General features: G+C 32.9%; 5 protein-coding genes across 5 annotated transcripts; 2 read left to right on the top strand and 3 right to left on the bottom strand.

Annotated features, from left to right (window-relative positions):
• Window positions 1-1,314: 1,314 nt before the first annotated feature.
• Window positions 1,315-1,914, bottom strand: LOC106333637 (CLAVATA3/ESR (CLE)-related protein 2-like). Its single transcript, XM_013772058.1, has one exon. The coding sequence runs from the start codon at window positions 1,671-1,673 to the stop codon at window positions 1,434-1,436; it is 240 nt and encodes a 79-aa protein (XP_013627512.1). The 5' UTR covers window positions 1,674-1,914; the 3' UTR covers window positions 1,315-1,433.
• Window positions 1,915-5,202: 3,288 nt separating this feature from the next.
• Window positions 5,203-5,667, bottom strand: LOC106330995. The gene has a single exon (XM_013769368.1). The coding sequence runs from the start codon at window positions 5,665-5,667 to the stop codon at window positions 5,203-5,205; it is 465 nt and encodes a 154-aa protein (XP_013624822.1).
• A 263-nt stretch (window positions 5,668-5,930) lies between these two features.
• LOC106334429 lies at window positions 5,931-6,233 on the bottom strand. Its single transcript, XM_013772710.1, has one exon. It carries the CDS (start codon window positions 6,231-6,233, stop codon window positions 5,931-5,933), a length of 303 nt encoding a protein of 100 aa, XP_013628164.1.
• Window positions 6,234-12,063: 5,830 nt separating this feature from the next.
• Window positions 12,064-14,580, top strand: LOC106329105 (adenylosuccinate lyase-like). Its single transcript, XM_013767694.1, has 9 exons — window positions 12,064-12,344; window positions 12,417-12,569; window positions 12,657-12,872; window positions 12,953-13,135; window positions 13,230-13,451; window positions 13,540-13,800; window positions 13,876-13,977; window positions 14,054-14,122; window positions 14,190-14,580. The coding sequence occupies exons 1-9, from the start codon at window positions 12,177-12,179 to the stop codon at window positions 14,400-14,402; spliced, it is 1,587 nt and encodes a 528-aa protein (XP_013623148.1). The 5' UTR covers window positions 12,064-12,176; the 3' UTR covers window positions 14,403-14,580.
• A 3,645-nt stretch (window positions 14,581-18,225) lies between these two features.
• LOC106332272 (ras-related protein RABA1e-like) lies at window positions 18,226-19,657 on the top strand. The gene is made up of 3 exons (XM_013770745.1): window positions 18,226-18,276; window positions 18,554-18,760; window positions 18,994-19,657. The coding sequence occupies exons 1-3, from the start codon at window positions 18,236-18,238 to the stop codon at window positions 19,424-19,426; spliced, it is 681 nt and encodes a 226-aa protein (XP_013626199.1). The 5' UTR covers window positions 18,226-18,235; the 3' UTR covers window positions 19,427-19,657.
• Window positions 19,658-20,974: the final 1,317 nt, after the last annotated feature.

Genomic DNA, 20,974 nt, shown 5'->3' with positions numbered 1-20,974 from the left:
ACTTAAAGTCTGTATATAGACAATATAGAATATTAATTAAAATATATATGTTGTATTCTAAAAAGTTTATTCTTGCACTGAAAAAAACTGCATTGATCTTTATGTAAATCAATTTTCATATAATGTGTAAAAATTTTACGAAAGAAAAATCTAACTGAAGCAATAACAACAAAATAACATGGTTTTGTATGGTGTTCTCTGGTTTCATATCTTTCTTATTTTTGAAATGTGGTTATACTACATGCAGGCCGTCTAATAGCATGAGCAAGTGGAGCGGTCGAACATGACCTAAATTTAAAAGTAAAAAAAAAATTAAAAATAAATATATAAAATATAAATTATGGTTTAAGGCTTTAAATTTTCAGGTAAACTACTAAATTTAGAGTTTATCATTTCAAAAGAGACATCAAATATATAAAATTAGAACTATAAACTGTTAAACTATTCTATTACATTGTTTAATATACCAATAATAGTTTTTGAACAGGGCCATAAATAATTTGAGACGGCCTGACTACATGCTTATTCAAAAACTCTGCAGCGAATGTTCAGATTTTTTTTATTATTAATATGTACTGGGAATTAGTTTTTTTTTTTTTAACATTGTAATGGGAATTAGTTATACTATATATTCCAAACGTCTTTATTTTTCAATAAATCTAACAAAAATCTCACAGTCACTGCATGAAATCCATTGTTGTTAACTTTGTTTTTTTAACATACTAGTCATAATCGACGTAAACAGATGTAATCATTTTTTTTTTGATAAGTATGTGAATTTCACTAAGGATAATGATGCAAGACATACATTAGAATTTGAGTGAACAAAAGCTACTGCACCTAAGGTTTGCTAACAGCATGGGTCAAGGCAAGCCCCCCAAAAAAATAAAAAAGGCTTACAATGACAAAGAAGTTTACTCAGCACACAAGCGTGAGTAAAGCTTAACTAAACTAATTCCCTTGCACCTATTCGATTACCAGTAGACCAACGTTTAAACTTGGTTCCGGAACCTGAAACAAGAGCATTAGTCAAGGAACACGATGTAATCATACGACAGCATCCTACATGCATGACCATTTAAATCAACCTCATACCTTGCGTTTGCTATATACTACTGTAAATGCACAAAATAGTAGTAGTAAAATAAAGACGGAAACTCTTTTTTATAAATTGTGGATACTGGATAATAATACGGTCCTTGTTTAGTCAAAAAGGTAAAATAACGAAATTTAGATATCTAACGTACGATAACGAAACTTCAAATATTATATCAACAGAACTGTTATACTTTGTAATAATCTTACAAACCCAAATTCATAATTCTATTACAAAAGAAAAAAACAGATTCATTGCAACCAAATTATTGATAAGAAATACAAATCTCAAAGAAATTGAGAACAACTCACTTGATTATAAAGGAAATCCTAAATAACTAATGATGTTGCGGGTCGGGTCCTCCAGGGCTTAACCGCTCTGGAGTTTTTCCATGGCTGCTGTTGCTGCTACCTAAAGCTTGACCATCCAGTGCAGTCGCGCTCTTAGCCTTAATAGAATGGTTTAGACCTCTCACCTTCACCCCTACTGGAGCCCGCTCAAGAGGACGGCTTCCCATGGCGACTGATGTTAGCAGAAGAAACAACAAGAAGCATAAGGAGAAGCTCAACTTAGCCATTACAGTTACAGTATGTTGCAACTAGTTTCTATGTATAGAAAGGCAATAGAAAGGGAGAGAGATGAGTTGCAATTGTGTAGTAGATAACGCGGTGTGTAAGAGTGTATATGAGGAAAGAAGAGATCCAAGGAGGGTTTCTATTTATAGAGTTTTACTGGATGGGTTTCTAGTAATGGTAGTGGAGATGGGTTAAGCTAGCTAAGGACTTGAGTGCTTATGGCAAGTGCAAGCGTGCGTTGTCACTGACGACGGTTTTTCTCGTTGCCTTCATTTTTCTTCATTATCAAAAACATCTATAATAATCATATCAATGCTGCAACCATCTTAGCAAGTGACTCTTGCGACTTTCAAAGTGCAAATTAGTGCTTTGAATAATATAAAATGATAAAGATCGCCGCATTACGGTATAGTACACATATTTAATACGAACGACATCTTAATATATACTTATTGTGCTGGGGCCTATGACTGGTCAAGCCCTTTATAGACTCATGTGCGATCCATTTGTAAACACTCGTTGATTTTGTAGGTGGCCTTGTCTCTAGGATGGATTTTTATACCCCAAAAATTGTGTGGATAATCGCGCTTGGTGGTTAAAATGCACCAAGTGAGAATAGATTTCCTCATTTCCATGTAAATCAGTAGAGTAAAACAACTGGTACTTACTTACAATCAATATGATAAATTTATTTTAAGCATTTACGTAGGAGTTCCGAATTGAATTAAGATCTTTTCACGGTGTGTCAATATTTGTTAAGTAATCACCTATGAATATGATCATAAATACTCGCTATGTTGTTATCATGTTATGTCACTGCGACTAACAAGTAGTTACAAAACCAAAAGTAATTAAGTAAACAAAACTAAACAATGAATTAATGGAATGTTGATTATTCGAAATAACCTTGGAGATAAAAGTCTATCCATTTATCCAATCGTTTTCCGTAATTACATCATCAAAGTAAGAAATATATCATGAATCTTATTTTACCAGAAAAAAGATATGAATTTATAATATAGTTACATTGGTCTATCAAAAAGAGCGATAAGAGCCGGCTTCGAGCGCTAATTATAATAACAATTATATATGTCCATAAAGCAGAAATCTATAATAACAAAACTTACACCATCTCTAACTCGACCGTCCCTATCCATCCAGCGACAGTACATATAAAATATGCATGCGCACTATGTATGTGTGTGTGTGAGAGAGAGAGATAGAGAGAGAGAGAGAGAGAGAGAGAGAGAGAGAGAGAGAGAGAGAGAGAGAGAGTTAATAATAATACGAGGTAGTGGCAAATTGACAATGGACGAGGAGAGTGATTCATGAAAATCCAATAAGATAGAAAAGAAAAAGGAAAGGAGTAAAATATGAAAATGAAGTCAAAGGCTAAGAGCACTTCAGGGTTTGTATTAGTTTTGGATTGGGGAGTCGGAGATTTTCGATATTTATATTCATTCATTTGATTCATCAGGAGATTTCATTACAAGGTAGTGACAAATTGACAATGGACGAGGTAGTGACAAATTGACAATGGACGAGAAGAGTGATTCATGAAAATCCAATAAGATAGAAAAGAAAAAGGAAAGGAGTAAAATATGAAAATGAAGTCAAAGGCTAAGAGCACTTCAGGGTTTGTATTAGTTTTGGATTGGGGAGTCGGAGATTTTCGATATTTATATTCATTCATTTGATTCATCAGGAGATTTCATTACAAGGAAGAATATTCAAAAAAGTTTCAGCCAAAATAATCGAGAAAATGTATTATAATGTTTATTGCATTTGTCAGGGGATGGTAAGTGTAGCTTACGATTCCACAAGGTGAGGTTGAGTAATTTAATTGAAGGATAAGTTTCCAACTAATCACACTTGTTATACTGTAATACGTTTTTGTTAACTGAAGCATTTTCTTATCCAAATCCAGGTTTCAACAAAAACGGTGTCAGCAAAATGTCTGACCAAAATACTATGCAACACATCAGTAAATCACTACATCATGTTAGTGACATTTACATATGAAATAGGCTCACTATCTGACAAAAAATGATTTATATATGTATATTTCTTTAAAATAGAGCAAAATCTGACAGAAAATACAAATAACATAACCACGCGTTAATGGTCTATTAGCAAATAGAAAAGTCACACTTTAGGGTTTTACCCGACATGTGTATAGTTCGAAACACGGCTGCTGATAGATTTGTGGTGATTATCTTGAGGAATCTTTGGGTCCAATACGAAGAAGTCCATGTCTAAGCTGTGTGTGACCACTGGTGGATTAACACGGGGTGATCACCAGCTCCTCTGGATGCCTTCGGCGGACTCCTCGACAGGCTATACCCAGATTTCCGGTGGACGGTGGTCATTAGTCGATAGTCAGATCTCTTTTGAAGACATCTGGATACCATAATCATCAAAAAATACAAATAACACGTTCATTAGTAAATCTACAACATGTATACTACATAAACAAACAAAAAAATTTAAAAATAAATCTACCAGCTGAAAATAAGTCTACTACTCTTAAGCATTGAAAAGGTTAAAATAAGTATATAACTCATATAAAATTATTGAATAATAATAATAATTCATTTTAAAGTAAATATATCTATATATATATATGTTTTATCTACTGAAAAAGTTAACGACATATTAATTTACAGTTGAATTCGGTTGACTTCTCAGTTGGGTTGAAATTACAGTCACTAACTTTATCTCTATCTCAAATATTCCTAGTTAAAAAAACAAAGCATATCACAATTCACATGTAAATACAGTTCCATCTATCGAAGTTAGAAACATAATTATTCTGATGCTGTAAAATAAATTCTGCAAAAATAGTAAACCAGTATACTCATATGTAAGAGGTGGGCATGAAGCAAATAATAGCAAAATTCTCATTATTTGTGATTTGATTTGTATTTAAAGGATATATAAACTTCTGAATTGCTTTGCTCCGAAAAGCTATGAATATCCAGAAAACCAGATATTCAAAAAGTTATAGATATTTGCAAATATTTAAAGATATTTACAAATATTTAAAGATATTTCATTCACGATACTTAATACAAGTAAATCTAAAAGTCGTTTTCAAAACATATTTTTATAAAATATAAAATAACAAGTATAAATTAATGGAGGTATATGATCCGTTAATTTCAAAAACTAATCAATTATTTATAAAACATACAAAATTTATGAAAATTGTAGTTTTATATTATTGTCTTAATTTAATAATTTTATAAGTAATTTTGTGAATAAAATTAATATAAATTATATGTTAAAATAATAATCATATAAAATTTTAAATTTTAAACTCTATATTTAATTATAGATATTCATTTATTTGTAAATAAGACGAAGCGGAGCGGATATCCGCCTCCTAAAATTTATTATTTTCGATTTGTTCCGGTATTTTTTTTTTTGGTTTAAATGTTAAGATTTATACCAAGATTTTCAGTTTTTTAGAATTGTGGCAAACCACTTATTACAAGAAAATAAGAGAGAGCAAAGACAACAGAGCAAGAATTACAGACCCGCTGGCAACAAAGAGAGATAGAGCAGGAGCAACGAAGGCGATGGCGGAGGTTGGGCGTGACGACTGATGGCAAGCAGGCGGTCCTTGATGAGACGGTCCACCCGAGAGAAGACTTCAGCAACTGATGTAGAGACTTGCTGGAAGATGCGCACGTTACGCTCCTGCCAGATGCAATACACAATTACCTGCAATATAAGCTTCAGCACAGCATCCATACCAGCAACTCCAGCGAGTTGGGGATGAGCAATAACACCAGCAAGCGCTTGGATAGAGACTGGAGCAAGCAGAACTGGACTGGCAGAGAACTTAGCCCAAATTGCTGCAACAAAAGGACATTGAAAGAAAAGATGAGAATGAGACTCTGTTCCGAAGAGACAAAGAACACACTGCGTTGGAACGTTCATGCCCCACGAAGCAAGCCGATCCCTGGTGGGAAGCCTAGCGAGAGCCACCATCCAAGTAACAAAAGAACATCTCGGTATTTTCTTCCTTGAACATCTCGGGCGTGACAATTTGTTCCGGTATTGATTCTTAATATTTGTTTTTGCTCCGGATAAGTATAGATATCTAGATTTTTCGAATCGAAACGAATAAGAAATAATATCAAATTTAAAGAATAAAATACCCAGAAAGACTTATATGGAACTATATCTTGTGTGTTGGGTACATGAATGTTAATGGCATGGTATCGATAGATACCAATTACAAAATAAGAAAATCATCTAAAATTTCTACAAGATAATTTAGAAGAAGTAGCAGCAGTCTTGAGACCAACACCAGATCTTCCCTTAATGCACTTGGGATCAAATGATAGAGTGGGCGAAGAGGGCAATGGTGATGCTGAGACAAAGAGATTTGTGATGTCTTTCAGAGGCTGTCTTCTTCTGATTCTAATTTGGATTTTGTCTTTGTCAATGGATGAAGAAGAATCAAGAGGGACTTTGACAGATATGGTGTTCATCTTTGAGTGTGAGACATTCTCTTTGTTGTTGTTTTGAGGTTTTGGATTTAGAACCGCCATTAATGTAAGAACTAGAGAGAGAAAGAAAGAGGAGAAAGATGGAATTGAGGAAGAACTGAAGAAGTTTATATGAAGTGTGTGAATAGGAGGGACTTTGAACTTGATTTGGAAGTGATGTATCTGAGATTTTTTAGAAGACTAGCTTTTTACGCGCCATTTGATTGAGAGTGTGCGGCAAGAAGAGGAGGGAACCACCACCAGGTTTTGTTTTTTTCTAACAGAAATTCAATTTTTCAAAGTTGGCCTATAATTACTAATTATATTGGGTATTATCTTCGAGCCCAAATTGTTTTTTCAGGTAATGTACACTAATTGGTGGGACCCTAAATACATACATAGTGTGTTTGATGTATTTATTTGTGCGTGTACTTTACATTCAAACCCATTTCTTTTTTGGCATGACACTAATAAAACTCGTGATTGTGGTGGTGCGAAAATAAGCCCTCATCTCAAGTCTCTTGTTCTGCATCTAGACCCGGCTCAAAAGAATGTTGGGCCCTTGGCAACATGGAGTAATTTTTTTTTCTACGTATATCTATGGTAAAAATGGAAAATTTGCCAAAATAAGAAGAAAACAGCATCTGTGTTTCTTTGGTATAATTTTTTTTTTGTCAATTTTATCCTTTCTATTTTTTCAAACTTGATGAAATAAATAGTTTTATGATTCAAAAAATTATAAAAACAATAAAAACAATCATGAAATACCTATATACACAAACTCATATTTTTTTGGCTGAAAACCTTGTTAAATTAAAATTTTAAATTATGTTCTACGAAAATTAGATTTCATCTTCTACGAAAAAATGATTTGATAGAAATCGAATTTCAAGTTAGACAAGTTAATCTACTTTCTCTATAACTAATATTCTACTTTTAGATAAAATTCTAAATATGAAGAATGTAAAGTCTACGCATTGTAAAGGTATCTACGTTTTTTCTGAATGCAGCTTACATTTGTGAACAATTCTAAAATTCCAGGAATACGAAATTTGCACACAATTCAAAAGGCTACATATATTAGAATCTGCTTACGAAATTGTTGTTTGGTTTCTACGCAGAGTAGAAAGTACATTCAACGGATAAAAAAAATCAAATTTCCAAAATTTTTGAAAGTTTAGTTATAAAAATATTTTAAAACTAATCTTAAAAATATTTTAAAACTAATCTTAAAAATATTTTAACACTAATCTTCTAACTTTCCTAAAATATGTAGAGACCGATTTCTTTGTCAAAAAAATAATTAAAAATTGATTTAACTTTTTCTTCTTTATCAAACCATAATTTTTCTATAGCGTTTCTTGTAATTTTCACAATCTTCTTCTATTATGCATATCTATACCACATGTGGTTTATGGGAACCGTAAGACTCTTCTTCTTATATTAATACACGTATTGTTACAGGCTGAGCATTGATTAATCAAATCATAACGAAATTCCCAAAAAAGATCATTCCCCAAAATTAACAATTTGCTCGAGAAAACAGATGAGCCATATTCTTAACACTGTTCATATTCATACTCATACACATCCATGTTACTTCAATTAAACTTGTTCAAGAACCAAGGAATCAACGAATAAAATTACGGTTAGGTTTAATTTGGAGATTTTCTCCCGTTAGTCGTGGGAGAGAGAGGCGGAGTTTCCGATTAAAATTAAGATTATGTTTAATTTAGGAATTTTAGTTTATTACCTTTATTATATATATATTTTTTGGTTTACCTTAATAGGTTTAGATTAATTTAAAATGTAAATATAATTATAAACTAATTTAAACAAGGGTTAATCTTAGGATTAAGAAATAAATTATACTATAAGAACAACTTCATGACGGACAGTCTTGCACGCAGTGCACGAAAGTGATCTTCTATTGTTCTCCGTATAGATGCGGAGCAACCAGTTTAGTTTGGAGGATCTACGTGATTTTTTTTAAGTTGCCGACAAAAAAAAAAATACTAAAAGGATAAATATACTTTTTTTTTTCATTTTATTTTGGCAAGTTTCTCTTTAAAATTTTTTGGGCCCTTCTCTTTAATTTTTTTTTTACAAAGATCGGTCCCTTTATCAGTAAAATTGATACAAAAAAAATTGGGCCCTAGGTCCACGCCCAGTGAAAATAAGATAGTTCTCTCACTATCATCCGCTTTTAACTTTTTCCATTCGACTAAATGTTAACTAATTGTATTTTATGTTCAAAATAATAATAAAACACAATTCACTAGCAGTCCAAATCTACATACAATATTCCGTTTACTTATAACAGTAAAATTTCATCATTTTTGAAGTGTATCAAGCAGTCCTATATATATATCAATTCAGTTATTATTTATTAACCATACCAACAAAATAATGTTCAATATAATTTTGTATTACTAATAAATTATGGATATATAAAATATATTGATTCTTTTTTGTATAATTCAAATCGTTTATATATATATTTATAACTATTTTTTTTACAATGATATATTTTATTTGTTTTTATCAATTAAATATATATTTTGAATATATATTTTTAAAATTATGATTATTTTTTTAAATTACTAAAACCTCTAGTTATCAAATAGAAGTTATGAAATAAATAGTAATATATATAAATTTTTATATAAATTATTTTAAATTTTATAGTATTTGGACCTTTTTTATTTAATTTTACCATATTTTTTAAACTGTTAGACCCGATAAAATGGTATTTGTATTGTTATATCCGCTTGATCCACTAGATTCGTAACGGATATCCAATAGATTTGCAATCTGCTTTTCCAATTTATAGTCTAAATTTATTTTCATTAAAATAATAAAATAAGTGAAAAGATGACAGAGGAAAACAAAATAAGAGAGACGTTTTACATCCGAGAAAGTAAAAACAAATATAGGAAAAATACCCAAAACAGAGCAAAAATTTAACATGGTTGTCCTTTTAGTATGATACCATCATTAAGTTGTCCTTTTAATATAATTTCTTTTTAATCCCAAAACTAACCCTTGATAAATCAAATAAATACATTTCAAAAGTATTTAAATATTAAAAATGAATTAAAATAAAAATTTAATTAAAAATTTATATATATATATATAATTTTAAGTCAACATTTTAGAATATATTAAGAAAAATTAATAAAAATAATATATTTAAGTTTGTATATTAATATAAAAAATTTGATATAAACATTTGAATTAAAAATAAATAAATAAATAAATATATTAATAAAAATAAATGAACATATTAACAAAAATTTAATTAACATAAAGAGCACACAAATTTATTTAATATTTATTTTCTTATAAATTGTACATTTAAATTTACAAACAGATATTTCTAAAATATCGACTAAAAGTTTTTAGTCGATATTCGACAATTTTTAGTATATGTTAACTATTTTATAAATTATTAAATATCTCAAACTTTTATTAAATATTTTAAATGTTTAATCACATTTGATAAATAATTTTATACTTTAAACAGTTATAATAAGTATCACTTATATACTAATAATTTTACGATACTTATATACTTAAATTCGATTATTACTTTTAATATATAATGTTAATTAAAAATAAAATATTTTCATGCATAGCATGGACGATAACAGGAAAATCTTCAAACTTCGGGCCAAAGGCTTCTAAATTTCTTAGAGGAATATGTTTACTTGGTGGGAAAGGATTCCATTTCCAGGTTGTGCAAACTTGAAGGGTTTCTATTAAACAAATCGGTATAATCATTGGCGTCTTGGGGACACGAAATGAGGACACGGACGATCTTCATTGGCGTCTTGAGTGTCCTTAACGCTGGTGGAATTAAGCATTGGCGCTACATGTGTTTATCCTTCGCTTCTTTGGACATCTTCTTTTTTCCTTATCCACTAATTTTTTAACCCAAAATTACATATGAGAGAGATTCAAAGAGTCCGAGCACCCACAACCATAAGTCCTTAATAGAAAATCCTTAACAACACTTTTTAGAATATTTTATTATTTTATTATTTTTTCTTTTTTTGTCTGAATTTTTTTTTTTTTAAAAGACTGGCTGGGCTCCCACGCGGCAGTGGAGTCCATGCACAGTGAAGAGATCATCAGAAATGGGATCCGTAAATAAAGACTGGAAGAGTCAATTGTAGCATAATCCTTAATAAAATGAGAGACCCACTAAATATTTTAATATTACTTTGCTAAGGATTTTGGCAAAAAATCCGCTGTTGCTGTTGGTCTAATAATCAAAAGAAGATTCACAAAAAGTTATCTCCGATGCCGCTATTAAAACCCGGGTCTTTCGCGTGAGAGCCAAGTATCCTAACCAGCTAGAATAAAACGGAATAGATGACCGCTTGTGTTCCGGGTTTATACTTTATACCTAACTCTTATTATCTTATTTGATGACAGGTCAAAGGAAATGAGTCATGCGATCTTAATTCAAATTCTCAGGTCTAAACACAACCAAATAGTTAGTTTTTATACATAAATTTATAATATTGTTCTTTTATAAAGTTAATGGTTTTTTTTTTGATCAAATAAAGTTAATGGTTTATAATGGTTGTTTTTATACATATATTTATAATATTGCGTTATATGGGTAAGGTTCTGTATGTGGAGTTACAAATTTTGAAAAAAAAAAATTAAAATTAAAATTTTCAAAATAAAAAAAGGACTATTTTCGTGACAAAAAATTAAAAATGCTATTTGAGAAAATTTCCCTATATTTTTTCGTGACTATAATTTTTCTGTGACTATAATTTGATATTTTTAAATATTCTTTCGACTATTTTTGAAGAATTTTAGTGTTAAACTAAGTCTGATAAAGATGGCAAAGAGAAAACGAGAGACATGGCTAATATTTTTCCCTCTCCTTTCCCTTATACTTCCCTTCTGATATGCTAACGTCTCTGGTTTCGTCGGAACTCAAAACCCTAGATCTGCTCGCGAGGATCGAAGGTTGTCAGTTTCTGGTGCTTCTTGGAGCTGCCGCGAGATTGGTGGAGTGTTTGGCTTAGAGAGGGTCGGTTTTTAGGATTGAAAGCTTCTTCAGATTTGATTTTTTTCTTTCCAAATATCTGGTGATGCTTTCACGACGGTGGCGCGTGACATCAGGAAGCGCTTCGTCTACCATGGATCTACCTTCTGCTAAGGCGGCGTGGTCTTTTTCTATTGGTGTGAGATGGTGTTATGGGTGGTGTCTCCGATTTGGTGTTTCGAGGGTGACCATTCACTTTTGTCTGAGAAAATTTTCGTGAACTGTGGTCCTATGAGGAGGGTGCATGTGCTCTCCATCTTCGTGTGTTGGTGGAGTCTCCTGATGACGGCGCGTGTAGTCTAGTCGCTTAACAAGAGCAGACGATTCGTCTATGGTCCACTGCTGTTCAGATAAGTAACTTCACTTTTTCTGTGCTCTCCAGTCACGACATTACCATGTCAATACAATTGAAGAGCCATTTTGACGATGTTTAAAGTGTATAAGTGTACGAGGACCCGAATGCCCATGCCTATATTGGTCCATGAATTTTATTCTAATTTTGTGGTGACTGTAGCAATGTTGTGAAATGGTACGCTCGTTTAGGCTTTATTTTTCTATAGAGTGCTGGTCTCTTGTAACAGTATGGTTTAGTAGTAGAATTAAGTGGTTCAAGAGACTGTTCATCTCGTGGGATGAACTTGTTTTTGTTGCGGTGAAAATACAATGTTGGTTTAAATTTTATGCGAGGTTAAAATTTTTGTATTCACAAATTTGGTTAATGAAAGACGTAGTTGAGACAAAAAAAAACTAAGCATGATAAATATTCCCAAGTCCCAACTTGTAATCGTAATAAGTAGATAACACAGGGGTAAATATGGAATTTAGAAAAAAGCGCCTGAACTTTAATCGGAATCCTCTAAAACCCTAAAGCGCCAAGCTTTCACTCTCTTCCCTGGTCGTCCTCCTAAGCTTCGATTCTGGAGCTCACTCTTTCTTCAATGGCGTTAACCAGCAACAAAGTCCCTTCTTTACGCCTTATACCCACCACCGGAAAACTCTTAAACCCATCAAAATCGCTCTCGTTGGCTTCTTATCATCATCCGCTTCCCAGAGTTTCATTATCTCTCTCTTCCGCTGCTTCTCTGAAGCTCACGACTTCAAGAAAGGTAAGGCCTTTTCTAATGGGTTTGTCTCGAAAATGCAAATTTAACTGTTCCGATGGCGAATCGATACTCTAGGTGGTAGCAATGGCAGTGGAAGGTTCGAGAGATTTGGAGATGTCGAACTTAACGGCGTTATCGCCTTTGGACGGACGTTACTGGGGGAAAGTTAAGGACTTGGCTTCCTCAATGAGCGAGTTTGGTTTGATTTACTTCAGAGTACTTGTTGAGGTATATAAGGGAAATGTTTATGTTCTGCTTCATTGATTGATTGATGTTTGTGTTGTTCTAATTCGCACGTGCTTATGTTTGGTTTAGATTAAATGGCTTATTAAGCTTTCAAAGATTCCTGAAGTCTCTGAAGTTCCAAGCTTTAGTAAAGAAGCTGAGGTTTACTTGCAAGGGATTATCGATGGGTTTAGCGTGGATGATGCGTTGGAAGTTAAGAAGATTGAGAGAGTAACGAATCATGACGTGAAGGCTGTGGAGTATTTCTTGAAACAAAAGTGTGAATCTCATCCAGAGATTGCTAAGGTTACAAGCCTCTCTCTTTCTCTCTTGGTCCAAGTTCTTACGGTTTGGGTTAAGTTTCTCTGTCTTTTGAATCATTTCAGGTTCTTGAGTTTTTTCATTTTGCTTGCACGTCTGAGGACATCAACAATCTATCACATGGTTTGATGCTTCAAGAAGCACTTAGCTCGGTTATACTTCCAGCCATGGATGACCTGATCAAGTCAATCTCTCTGATGGCTAAGGAGTTTGCATATGTCCCCATGCTTTCAAGAACTCATGGCCAGGTCAATCTCCAAAGATAAATACACCATTTTTTTCTACAGTAATTCGTTTTTATCCATCCCTTTGTTAAAGCAATGGTCAAAACTAAAATTGCAGCCAGCTTCACCTACAACACTAGGGAAAGAAATGGCGATATTCGCTGTGAGGTTAAGCGAAGAGAGAAGATATCTTTCAGAAACTAAGATCAAGGGCAAATTTGCTGGTGCCGTTGGGAACTACAACGCTCACATTTCAGCATATCCTAATATCGACTGGCCTCATGTTGCAGAGGAGTTTGTTACTTCTCTCGGATTGACCTTTAACCCATACGTCACTCAGGTATATACTTACTATATAGTTTTTATCTTTATTACATTTTTCCGCATATATCATTGACTGAGTGATTGTTCTCATTGTTTTTTTGCAGATTGAGCCTCATGACTATATGGCTAGACTCTTTAATACAATCAGCCAGTTCAACAATATCTTAATTGATTTCGACAGAGATATATGGAGCTACATATCTCTAGGTTACTTTAAGCAGATAACTAAAGCTGGTGAGATCGGATCATCCACAATGCCTCACAAAGTGAATCCTATTGATTTTGAGAACAGTGAAGGGAACCTAGGTAAAGCTAACGCTGAGCTTATTTTCCTCAGCATGAAGCTTCCCGTTTCTCGAATGCAGGTTTGAGCATTGTATCCTTATGTATATCTCTCTTAGAGCAATGGGAGCCTGATAACAAAATGTACAAATGTGCAGCGTGACTTAACCGATTCGACTGTATTGAGAAACATGGGTGGAGCTTTAGGACACTCTCTTCTTGCTTACAAGAGCGCCATACAGGGAATCAGGAAGCTTCAGGTATTATTATTACCGTATCCCCGAAGAAAGGTTTTCACTTGTCATAATTGGCTAAAAAATGTTTCTTGGTGTATAGATTAATGAAGGTCGGTTAAAAGAAGATTTGGATCAAACTTGGGAAGTTCTCGCTGAACCCATACAAACTGTAAATCTCTCTCGATTCTTTTGTAACGATCTAGCTATCTCACTGATTCACGGTATTGTCTTTAAAGGTTATGAGGAGATATGGAGTTCCGGAGCCGTATGAGAAGCTGAAGGAGCTGACAAGAGGGAGAGCTGTGAATGAAGAAAGTATAAGAGAGTTTATAAAAGGTTTGGATTTGCCTGCAGAAGCAAAATCTCAACTTTTGAAGTTAACTCCACACACCTATGTTGGTACTGCTGCTGCGTTGGCTTTGGCCGTCGATGAAGCTCTGCACTTGTGACAGTGATGATGATCAGTGATCATATCGGTGAGAAGGTTGTGCTGTTGTACTATTACTCTTCTCCAGATGAAATAGGAAGAAGTAGCGAAGAACAAAGAGTCAGATTGATGAGTTCTACGTTGTCGTTTTGAGTTACATGTCATATGAAAATAATTTTTTTACATTGGAGTTAAATAATAAAGAATTTCAAATTATTTTCTTTTCATTTGACTGGTTTAGATTTTTTATAATCAAGTGTTTGTTAATCAAAATCCAGGCAAATGTAAAATGCAAAGAGTAGTTAAGTACATTGTCCCATAAACAAAATTGATTAGGAATTTTTGTCTTATTCAGAGTTTATAGTCATTCAGAATTATAACCAAACCATACCTAAAACTCGAACTGACCCAACCAAATTTTAAAGTGAAATAACTGAACTAACCGAAATAAACCGAATTTATTTGAAATTTCAAGAAAATTAAACTAAATTTAACCGAAATCAAAATTTTCATCAAAATTTTCAAATTTTGGACTAACCGAATACCGAACCAAACTTGATTTCAGATTAATTTGGTAAAACTTATGTTGAACCGAATTAACAGAAAATCAAACTATCCGAGCTAACCGAACTCACATGCCTAATTCTATTTATTGTTACCATTTACATGAACACATACGTTTTACCATGTCTCATGTCAAATAAAGTTTACAAGATCTACGTAGATCTATTTATTGTTACCATTTTTACATGTACACATATGTTTATCATGTCCTACGTTGCACGGAAGCTTCATCGGACGTCCGCTTCCCGCTTCGGAACCGGAATCGGAATCAGAACCTTGTGGAAGCTTACGGAATCTCGCTTCCAGAACGCTTCCAAAATATTCTTTTTAAAAACACGTTGGAAACTTATGATTCCGTTTTGAAATCACGCTTCCGTTCTTTAAAAAAAATACAAGGTTGAATATCAATAAAAATATAATCGTAGTTATTAATTTCTGTAAAATCAAAATTTTAATAGTAATGAATAGAGAGGATATAAATATATAAATATTAAAATTAATACTATAAATTATCTTTATGTATTGAGGTTTTTACTAAACATATATCATATATTCAAATATATTGTGTCAATTATTTATGAAGCATTAACAATAATTAATATAATAATTTCTTTTAAACTTAATTTATGTCTATTTTCATAGTTTTAATATGAAATCATTACAAAATTATTACAAATGAATAAATAATTTATTTAAATTTATAACTTATAATTTTTAGTCCTAATTTTTTTAAAGAAAATCTTATATTTTAATATATATATACATACATATGGATATACGCTTCCAATACGTACCCGCTTCCTAATTTTTCAAAAAATCTCGTTTCTGCGCTTCCATACGCTTCCGCTTCCGCGTACCCGCTTCCGTTTCCATGTAACATAGATCATGTCTTCTTTTTTTTTGTAACACTATCATGTCTAGTCTCAGAAAAAAAAATCATTAGGTTTATTTTAGAGTTGGTAAGATGTATATTAGGTCTCAATCCCTTCAATATTTTTAACAACAGTATTGTTATTTATTCATAAAAAGTACAAACAATAACCAGAAATACATTGAACATAATTAATCTGAAAGAACAAAAACATTTAGAAAGTAAAAACTGAATAATACTTCTCTATAAGAGGTCTTGTTATCTGAGCTTCAAACAAATTAACTTGTTAGTTTGCTTCTGCATATTCACTCTTGATCCCATACGATTTTCAAGTTCGGCTATCACCCATAAGATGAAACTCCAAACTTTATATCATAACATAATCACTACAATACCAATTTTTTTTGTTGTATAACATTGGCCCACTCCAAATTTAGATCTAAAAGTGTCTTTCTATAAAGAACCCAATGTATTAGTTCTTTTGAAAAGAATAAAAATTGAAGTTACCAATTTTCAATGGCTGTAGAAACATCACCGTACAACAAAAGTAGTACATCTTCAGTTACGAACCGTTGTCTCCTCCATAGAAGTTTCCATAGTTTCATCAATAAATCAGTTTTGCTCATATTCATATACCACATATATTGTATCCAAATATGAGCATTAACCGATTCTTCCTTTCGTGTTGCAAGTCTCTTCGCTTGGCTATCAAACTTTCGTCATCAAACTTTAATAGCCAAAAGTAACAAGCCATCTTCAAATCATCATATAATTTTTCTGACGGATTATCTTCCACCAGTAGAAGGAAGATGAAAACACGTTTAAGATAGCATCTCATAAGATTTGGAATCGATTTTCTTAAAATCTGATCCAAAAACCATAGAAATTGGCCATCGGTCATGGGTATAAAGACCACGTCGGAGATAGAAGATGCATAATGGATGCAACCGTGCAACATCTCACAAACCTAAGCCCGCGCGCAAGTAACGCGCAAGTAAAACGTTCATTCAAGAGTCATAAATCGGCAAAGCAAAAATTGGCCCCTAGAAACAAGAAAGGTACATCTCACCCGAATCAAAGATTTAGCGTTTCCAAATGGAGATCGGAATAGATCTAGAATGATCAATTTACAAAACGGATCAAAAGACATCTCCAGGATCATCAACGGTGTAGAATCAACCAAAGAAACAATGTTGTATTCTTCATTAAACAATTCCGGTGAAGAAACAAAAATTAATAGGAAAGACTGGTTCGTACGGAGTTGTTGGTACATACTCCCTCATTCATTTGTCTTCTTCCTCATCGCTTAAGACTAGGCATTCATTAAATGACGCAAATGGTAGAAAATCAGTGAGAAAGGCATGAATTGAGGCATAATAAAATCATTGCCTTTCTGATTGCAGGGCCTTCGGGTAGCCGTTCGGATTCGGATAGGGCATTCCGGATTTTCGGGTATTTCGGTATAGAGGCGTAGAACCCGTTCGGGTATTTTTGAACGTCGGGTCGGGTTCGGATATTTTTAGTTCGGATTCGGTTATTTCAGATCGGGTTTGGATATTTAGATTTTGAAAAAAAAAATTAAAATTTTCATTTCTCAAATTCTTGTATTTAAAATTATAACTTTCACTTAACTATTTTTATTTTATTTCTAATAGATTGAATGGTTAATAGATTTGGACATAATATTTTAAAACTAAAAAGACGTTAATTTGATTATTGTTTTTAAATTTTGGATGTAACTTTTTATTAATTCTTGAAATAAAAAGTTTGACATGCATTTTAAGTGAGTAGCAAATCATTTTTTCCGTAATGGTATGTATATCATATGAACTTAAAGTATGTGTAGTATCAATATAAATATTTTATATAAAATGAGAGATGTAAACTAGAAATATAAGGTTAATTATACATATGTTCGGTTTTCTTCGGATATCCATTCGGGTTCGGATATTACCTGTTCGGGTTCGGATATTACCCGTTCGGGTTCGGATATCCAATCTCTTCTAATTTAATACCCGTTCGGATATTTTGCTACTTTGGTTCGGATTTCGGTTCGGATTTTTCGGATCGGGTTCGGGTGCGGCTTCGGATATCGAGTAAAGTGTCCACCCCTAGTCTCAATCCCTTCAATTATTCAACTAAAACACCAAAAGTCTAAAAACATGTGGCTATCAATAATCTCACATCTACTCCATAGTTCCTAAAACATTAACTGAAAATGTCATAAAATTAAAACGACAATTTATTAGTACCATAAGTAACATTTTACAAAATATCTTCCTACATATTGCTATCATTTTATTTATGGAAAGTTTCCTAGTTATTTGATTTGACCAAAGCTATCAATTAAATTGAAAAAAATATTCGATACAACCATAATATATATTCTGCAAGTGTATTTGTTCTGCGTTTACCAATTCATGGCGGCCACAAACCTCGAGACATCGTCAAACTCAAACATGTTTGTTCTCTAATCTTTCCAACGACTTTCAAAATATATATGCTTAGTCATTGCATTTTAGTAAATAACAAATCATTTCAATAAGGTTTTCGTCGCTACCCACCATCCCCGTGTTATCATTTCATTTCATTACAAAACACAACTACACATCAATCATCATATCGTATCATCTTTACAACATCTCTCTAAGGTTTTTATTACATCGATCAAAGATTTCAGTTTTCTTATTTATTTCATTTCTGTGTTTCACAAATAAATAAAAAATGGGAGGGTACAGAGCCGACGATGACTATGATTACCTCTTTAAACTAGTCTTGATCGGAGATTCTGGCGTCGGAAAAACTAACCTCTTATCTCGGTTCACTAGAAATGAATTCAGTATCGAGTCAAAGTCAACCATCGGTGTCGAATTCGCTACGAAAAGCGTTCACGTCGACGAGAAAATCATCAAAGCTCAGCTTTGGGATACCGCCGGTCAAGAAAGGTAAATGTTTTGTTTTTTCTTTTTGTTCTCGTTATCAGAATCGGATTTGAGATTTATGAGACCATGATCAGTTTTAAGTTAATTTTAATAAATATAAGTTCTATAATTTGGAGACCATGCAACTTATATATAATATTTATTTAAAATTCGCAAACTATTGTGAATGTTACATCCGATTGTGCTCAAAAACCGTCTTGTTTGTTATTGAGAAATAATGTTTTGTTGATAAATAGATACAGAGCTATCACGAGTGCATATTACAGAGGAGCAGTAGGGGCTCTTCTAGTATACGACATAACTCGACACATAACGTTCGAGAACGTCGAACGATGGCTCAAGGAGCTTCGAGACCATACTGATGCCAATATTGTGATCATGCTTGTTGGAAACAAAGCTGATCTTCGTCACCTTCGTGCTGTTCCCACAGAAGAAGCTAGATCGTTTTCTGAAAGAGAGAACATGTTCTTCATGGAGACTTCTGCTCTTGATGCTACAAATGTTGAGCAAGCTTTCACTCATGTCTTGACTCAGATCTATCGTGTTATGAGCCGTAAGGCTCTTGATGGTACTGGAGACCCAACGTATTTGCCTAAAGGACAGAGTATTGATATTGTAAGCAAGGATGATGTTACTGCTGTTAAATCCTCTGGTTGTTGCTCAGGTTGAGATTATGGTTTAAGGTTGGTTTTGGTACACAAATCGCATTTGTCTGGAATTAAACATCGGTCTGGTTAGTAAGGCCGTTTTAGTCTGAACGTAAACTGAACTGAACCGAAATATCGCGGTTAGACTTCAGTTATAGTTTACCGAAAAACTTTGAAATGTGTATCCCTAAACATGTTACTTAAATTTGTACTAATGATTCTTTTTATATGCTTGGCAGTACTTTGTTTAGCAATTGAGATCTTGTTTTCTATATAGTTTTGTATCTTTTGATTATGAGATTTTGTTGCAAACAAATGCTTTACGTAGTTACCACTCAATCTTAATTATTAGTCTAACGAACCACGTATACTCATTTTATATTTTATCAAATGTTATGCATGCATTGCAAAATAAAAGAGATAACCAAACCAAAGTGTAACCGAACTAATTCCGACCGATCTGAACCAAACCTGAAAAGAACCAATTCTGGTGACTAGCTCTTGGACTAAACATTCTGGTGTAACATGTGGTTATGATTTCTCATCCCACATGAACAGTCGACTTGAAATGAAGTTGAAACCAAGAGTTTGGTAGTAAGAAAACAAGATACCAAGATACCTAATCGTAATGTAATGGGACATTATTGACTCGTCCATCAGGAACTCTGGACATTTTTTTTTTGAAACACATTCATTTCACTAAATACACTCGCCAATGTTTGTTGGGGCCATTAATATAATTTCAGCACATAAAATCTGCTCGGACATTTTTTTTTTTTTTTTTTTTGAAACACATGCTTTCATTCATTCAATGCTCTAAACATTGTTTGGTGAGGCCATTAAGGCTAGCTCAGCAGACAAAACCTGCTTAGCCAAAGAGTCTGTTCGGATATTACCCGCGGTAAAATATAAGTAAAATAAATTTCTTACATATGCTTGCGGAATCTCAAATTCTACAATCCTAGATTTTTGGGGAAGATCATCTACGAGCTTCTAGCTACATTAAGTGAACATATTAAAAAAAGAAGTAAAAAGTGAACATAATAATTTGCCAAACCCCGAAAAAAAGAAAGAAAAGTTACCTTGTTCCACACGGGGCCAAGTTAGTAGGTCCACCGTTATGACAAGATCTTTCCTTCCAAGTCTCATCAATGACATTGGGATGTTTATTGTGTTGAAAAACTGGACCGGATAGAGCAAGGTCGCAGCTAATAATTTGAGAAATAGTGTAATAAATATAACACCGGATTTAACTTGGAAAACCCCAAAAGGTAAAAACCACGGACAAGGTAGAAAAATTTATTACGAGAAAAATAATAGGAGTTACAATCTCTCAATTATAACGGAGAAATCGATTAATAATTTTCTCGTTATAATAGGAGAAAATACCCAAACTCTCTAAATAATTTTCTCTCAACCCGATCCCAAATACCCGTAAGAGATTGTAGAATTTTTTTTTCTCTCTCTCTCTCTCTCACGTTCTTCTTCTTCTTCACTTCTCTTTGTGATTTTAATTTTGGGATGCTTTCCTCTTCAGCTTAGCTCTCCTTTTATAGAAGAAGTTTGGACA

The sequence above is a fragment of the Brassica oleracea genome, chromosome C3, assembly GCF_000695525.1.
Source record: "Brassica oleracea var. oleracea cultivar TO1000 chromosome C3, BOL, whole genome shotgun sequence".
Lineage (NCBI taxonomy): Eukaryota > Viridiplantae > Streptophyta > Magnoliopsida > Brassicales > Brassicaceae > Brassica > Brassica oleracea.
The sequence above is the reverse complement of the archived record's forward strand: the minus strand, read 5'-3'. Positions and strand labels throughout refer to the sequence as shown.

Bases quoted from the DNA above. Each gene is read 5' to 3' on its own strand.
- LOC106332272 (XM_013770745.1), top strand. From the start codon at position 18,236: ATGGCGGCCACAAACCTCGAGACATCGTCAAACTCAAACAT. The intron at 18,277-18,553 runs GTTTGTTCTCTA...GGGAGGGTACAG, and splicing joins ACATCGTCAAACTCAAACAT to AGCCGACGATGACTATGATT. The intron at 18,761-18,993 runs GTAAATGTTTTG...GTTGATAAATAG, and splicing joins GATACCGCCGGTCAAGAAAG to ATACAGAGCTATCACGAGTG.
- LOC106333637 (XM_013772058.1), bottom strand. From the start codon at position 1,673: ATGGCTAAGTTGAGCTTCTCCTTATGCTTCTTGTTGTTTCTTCTGCTA.
- LOC106330995 (XM_013769368.1), bottom strand. From the start codon at position 5,667: ATGGTGGCTCTCGCTAGGCTTCCCACCAGGGATCGGCTTGCTTCGTGG.
- LOC106334429 (XM_013772710.1), bottom strand. From the start codon at position 6,233: ATGGCGGTTCTAAATCCAAAACCTCAAAACAACAACAAAGAGAATGTC.
- LOC106329105 (XM_013767694.1), top strand. From the start codon at position 12,177: ATGGCGTTAACCAGCAACAAAGTCCCTTCTTTACGCCTTATACCCACC. The intron at 12,345-12,416 runs GTAAGGCCTTTT...TCGATACTCTAG, and splicing joins AGCTCACGACTTCAAGAAAG to GTGGTAGCAATGGCAGTGGA. The intron at 13,978-14,053 runs GTATTATTATTA...CTTGGTGTATAG, and splicing joins AGGGAATCAGGAAGCTTCAG to ATTAATGAAGGTCGGTTAAA.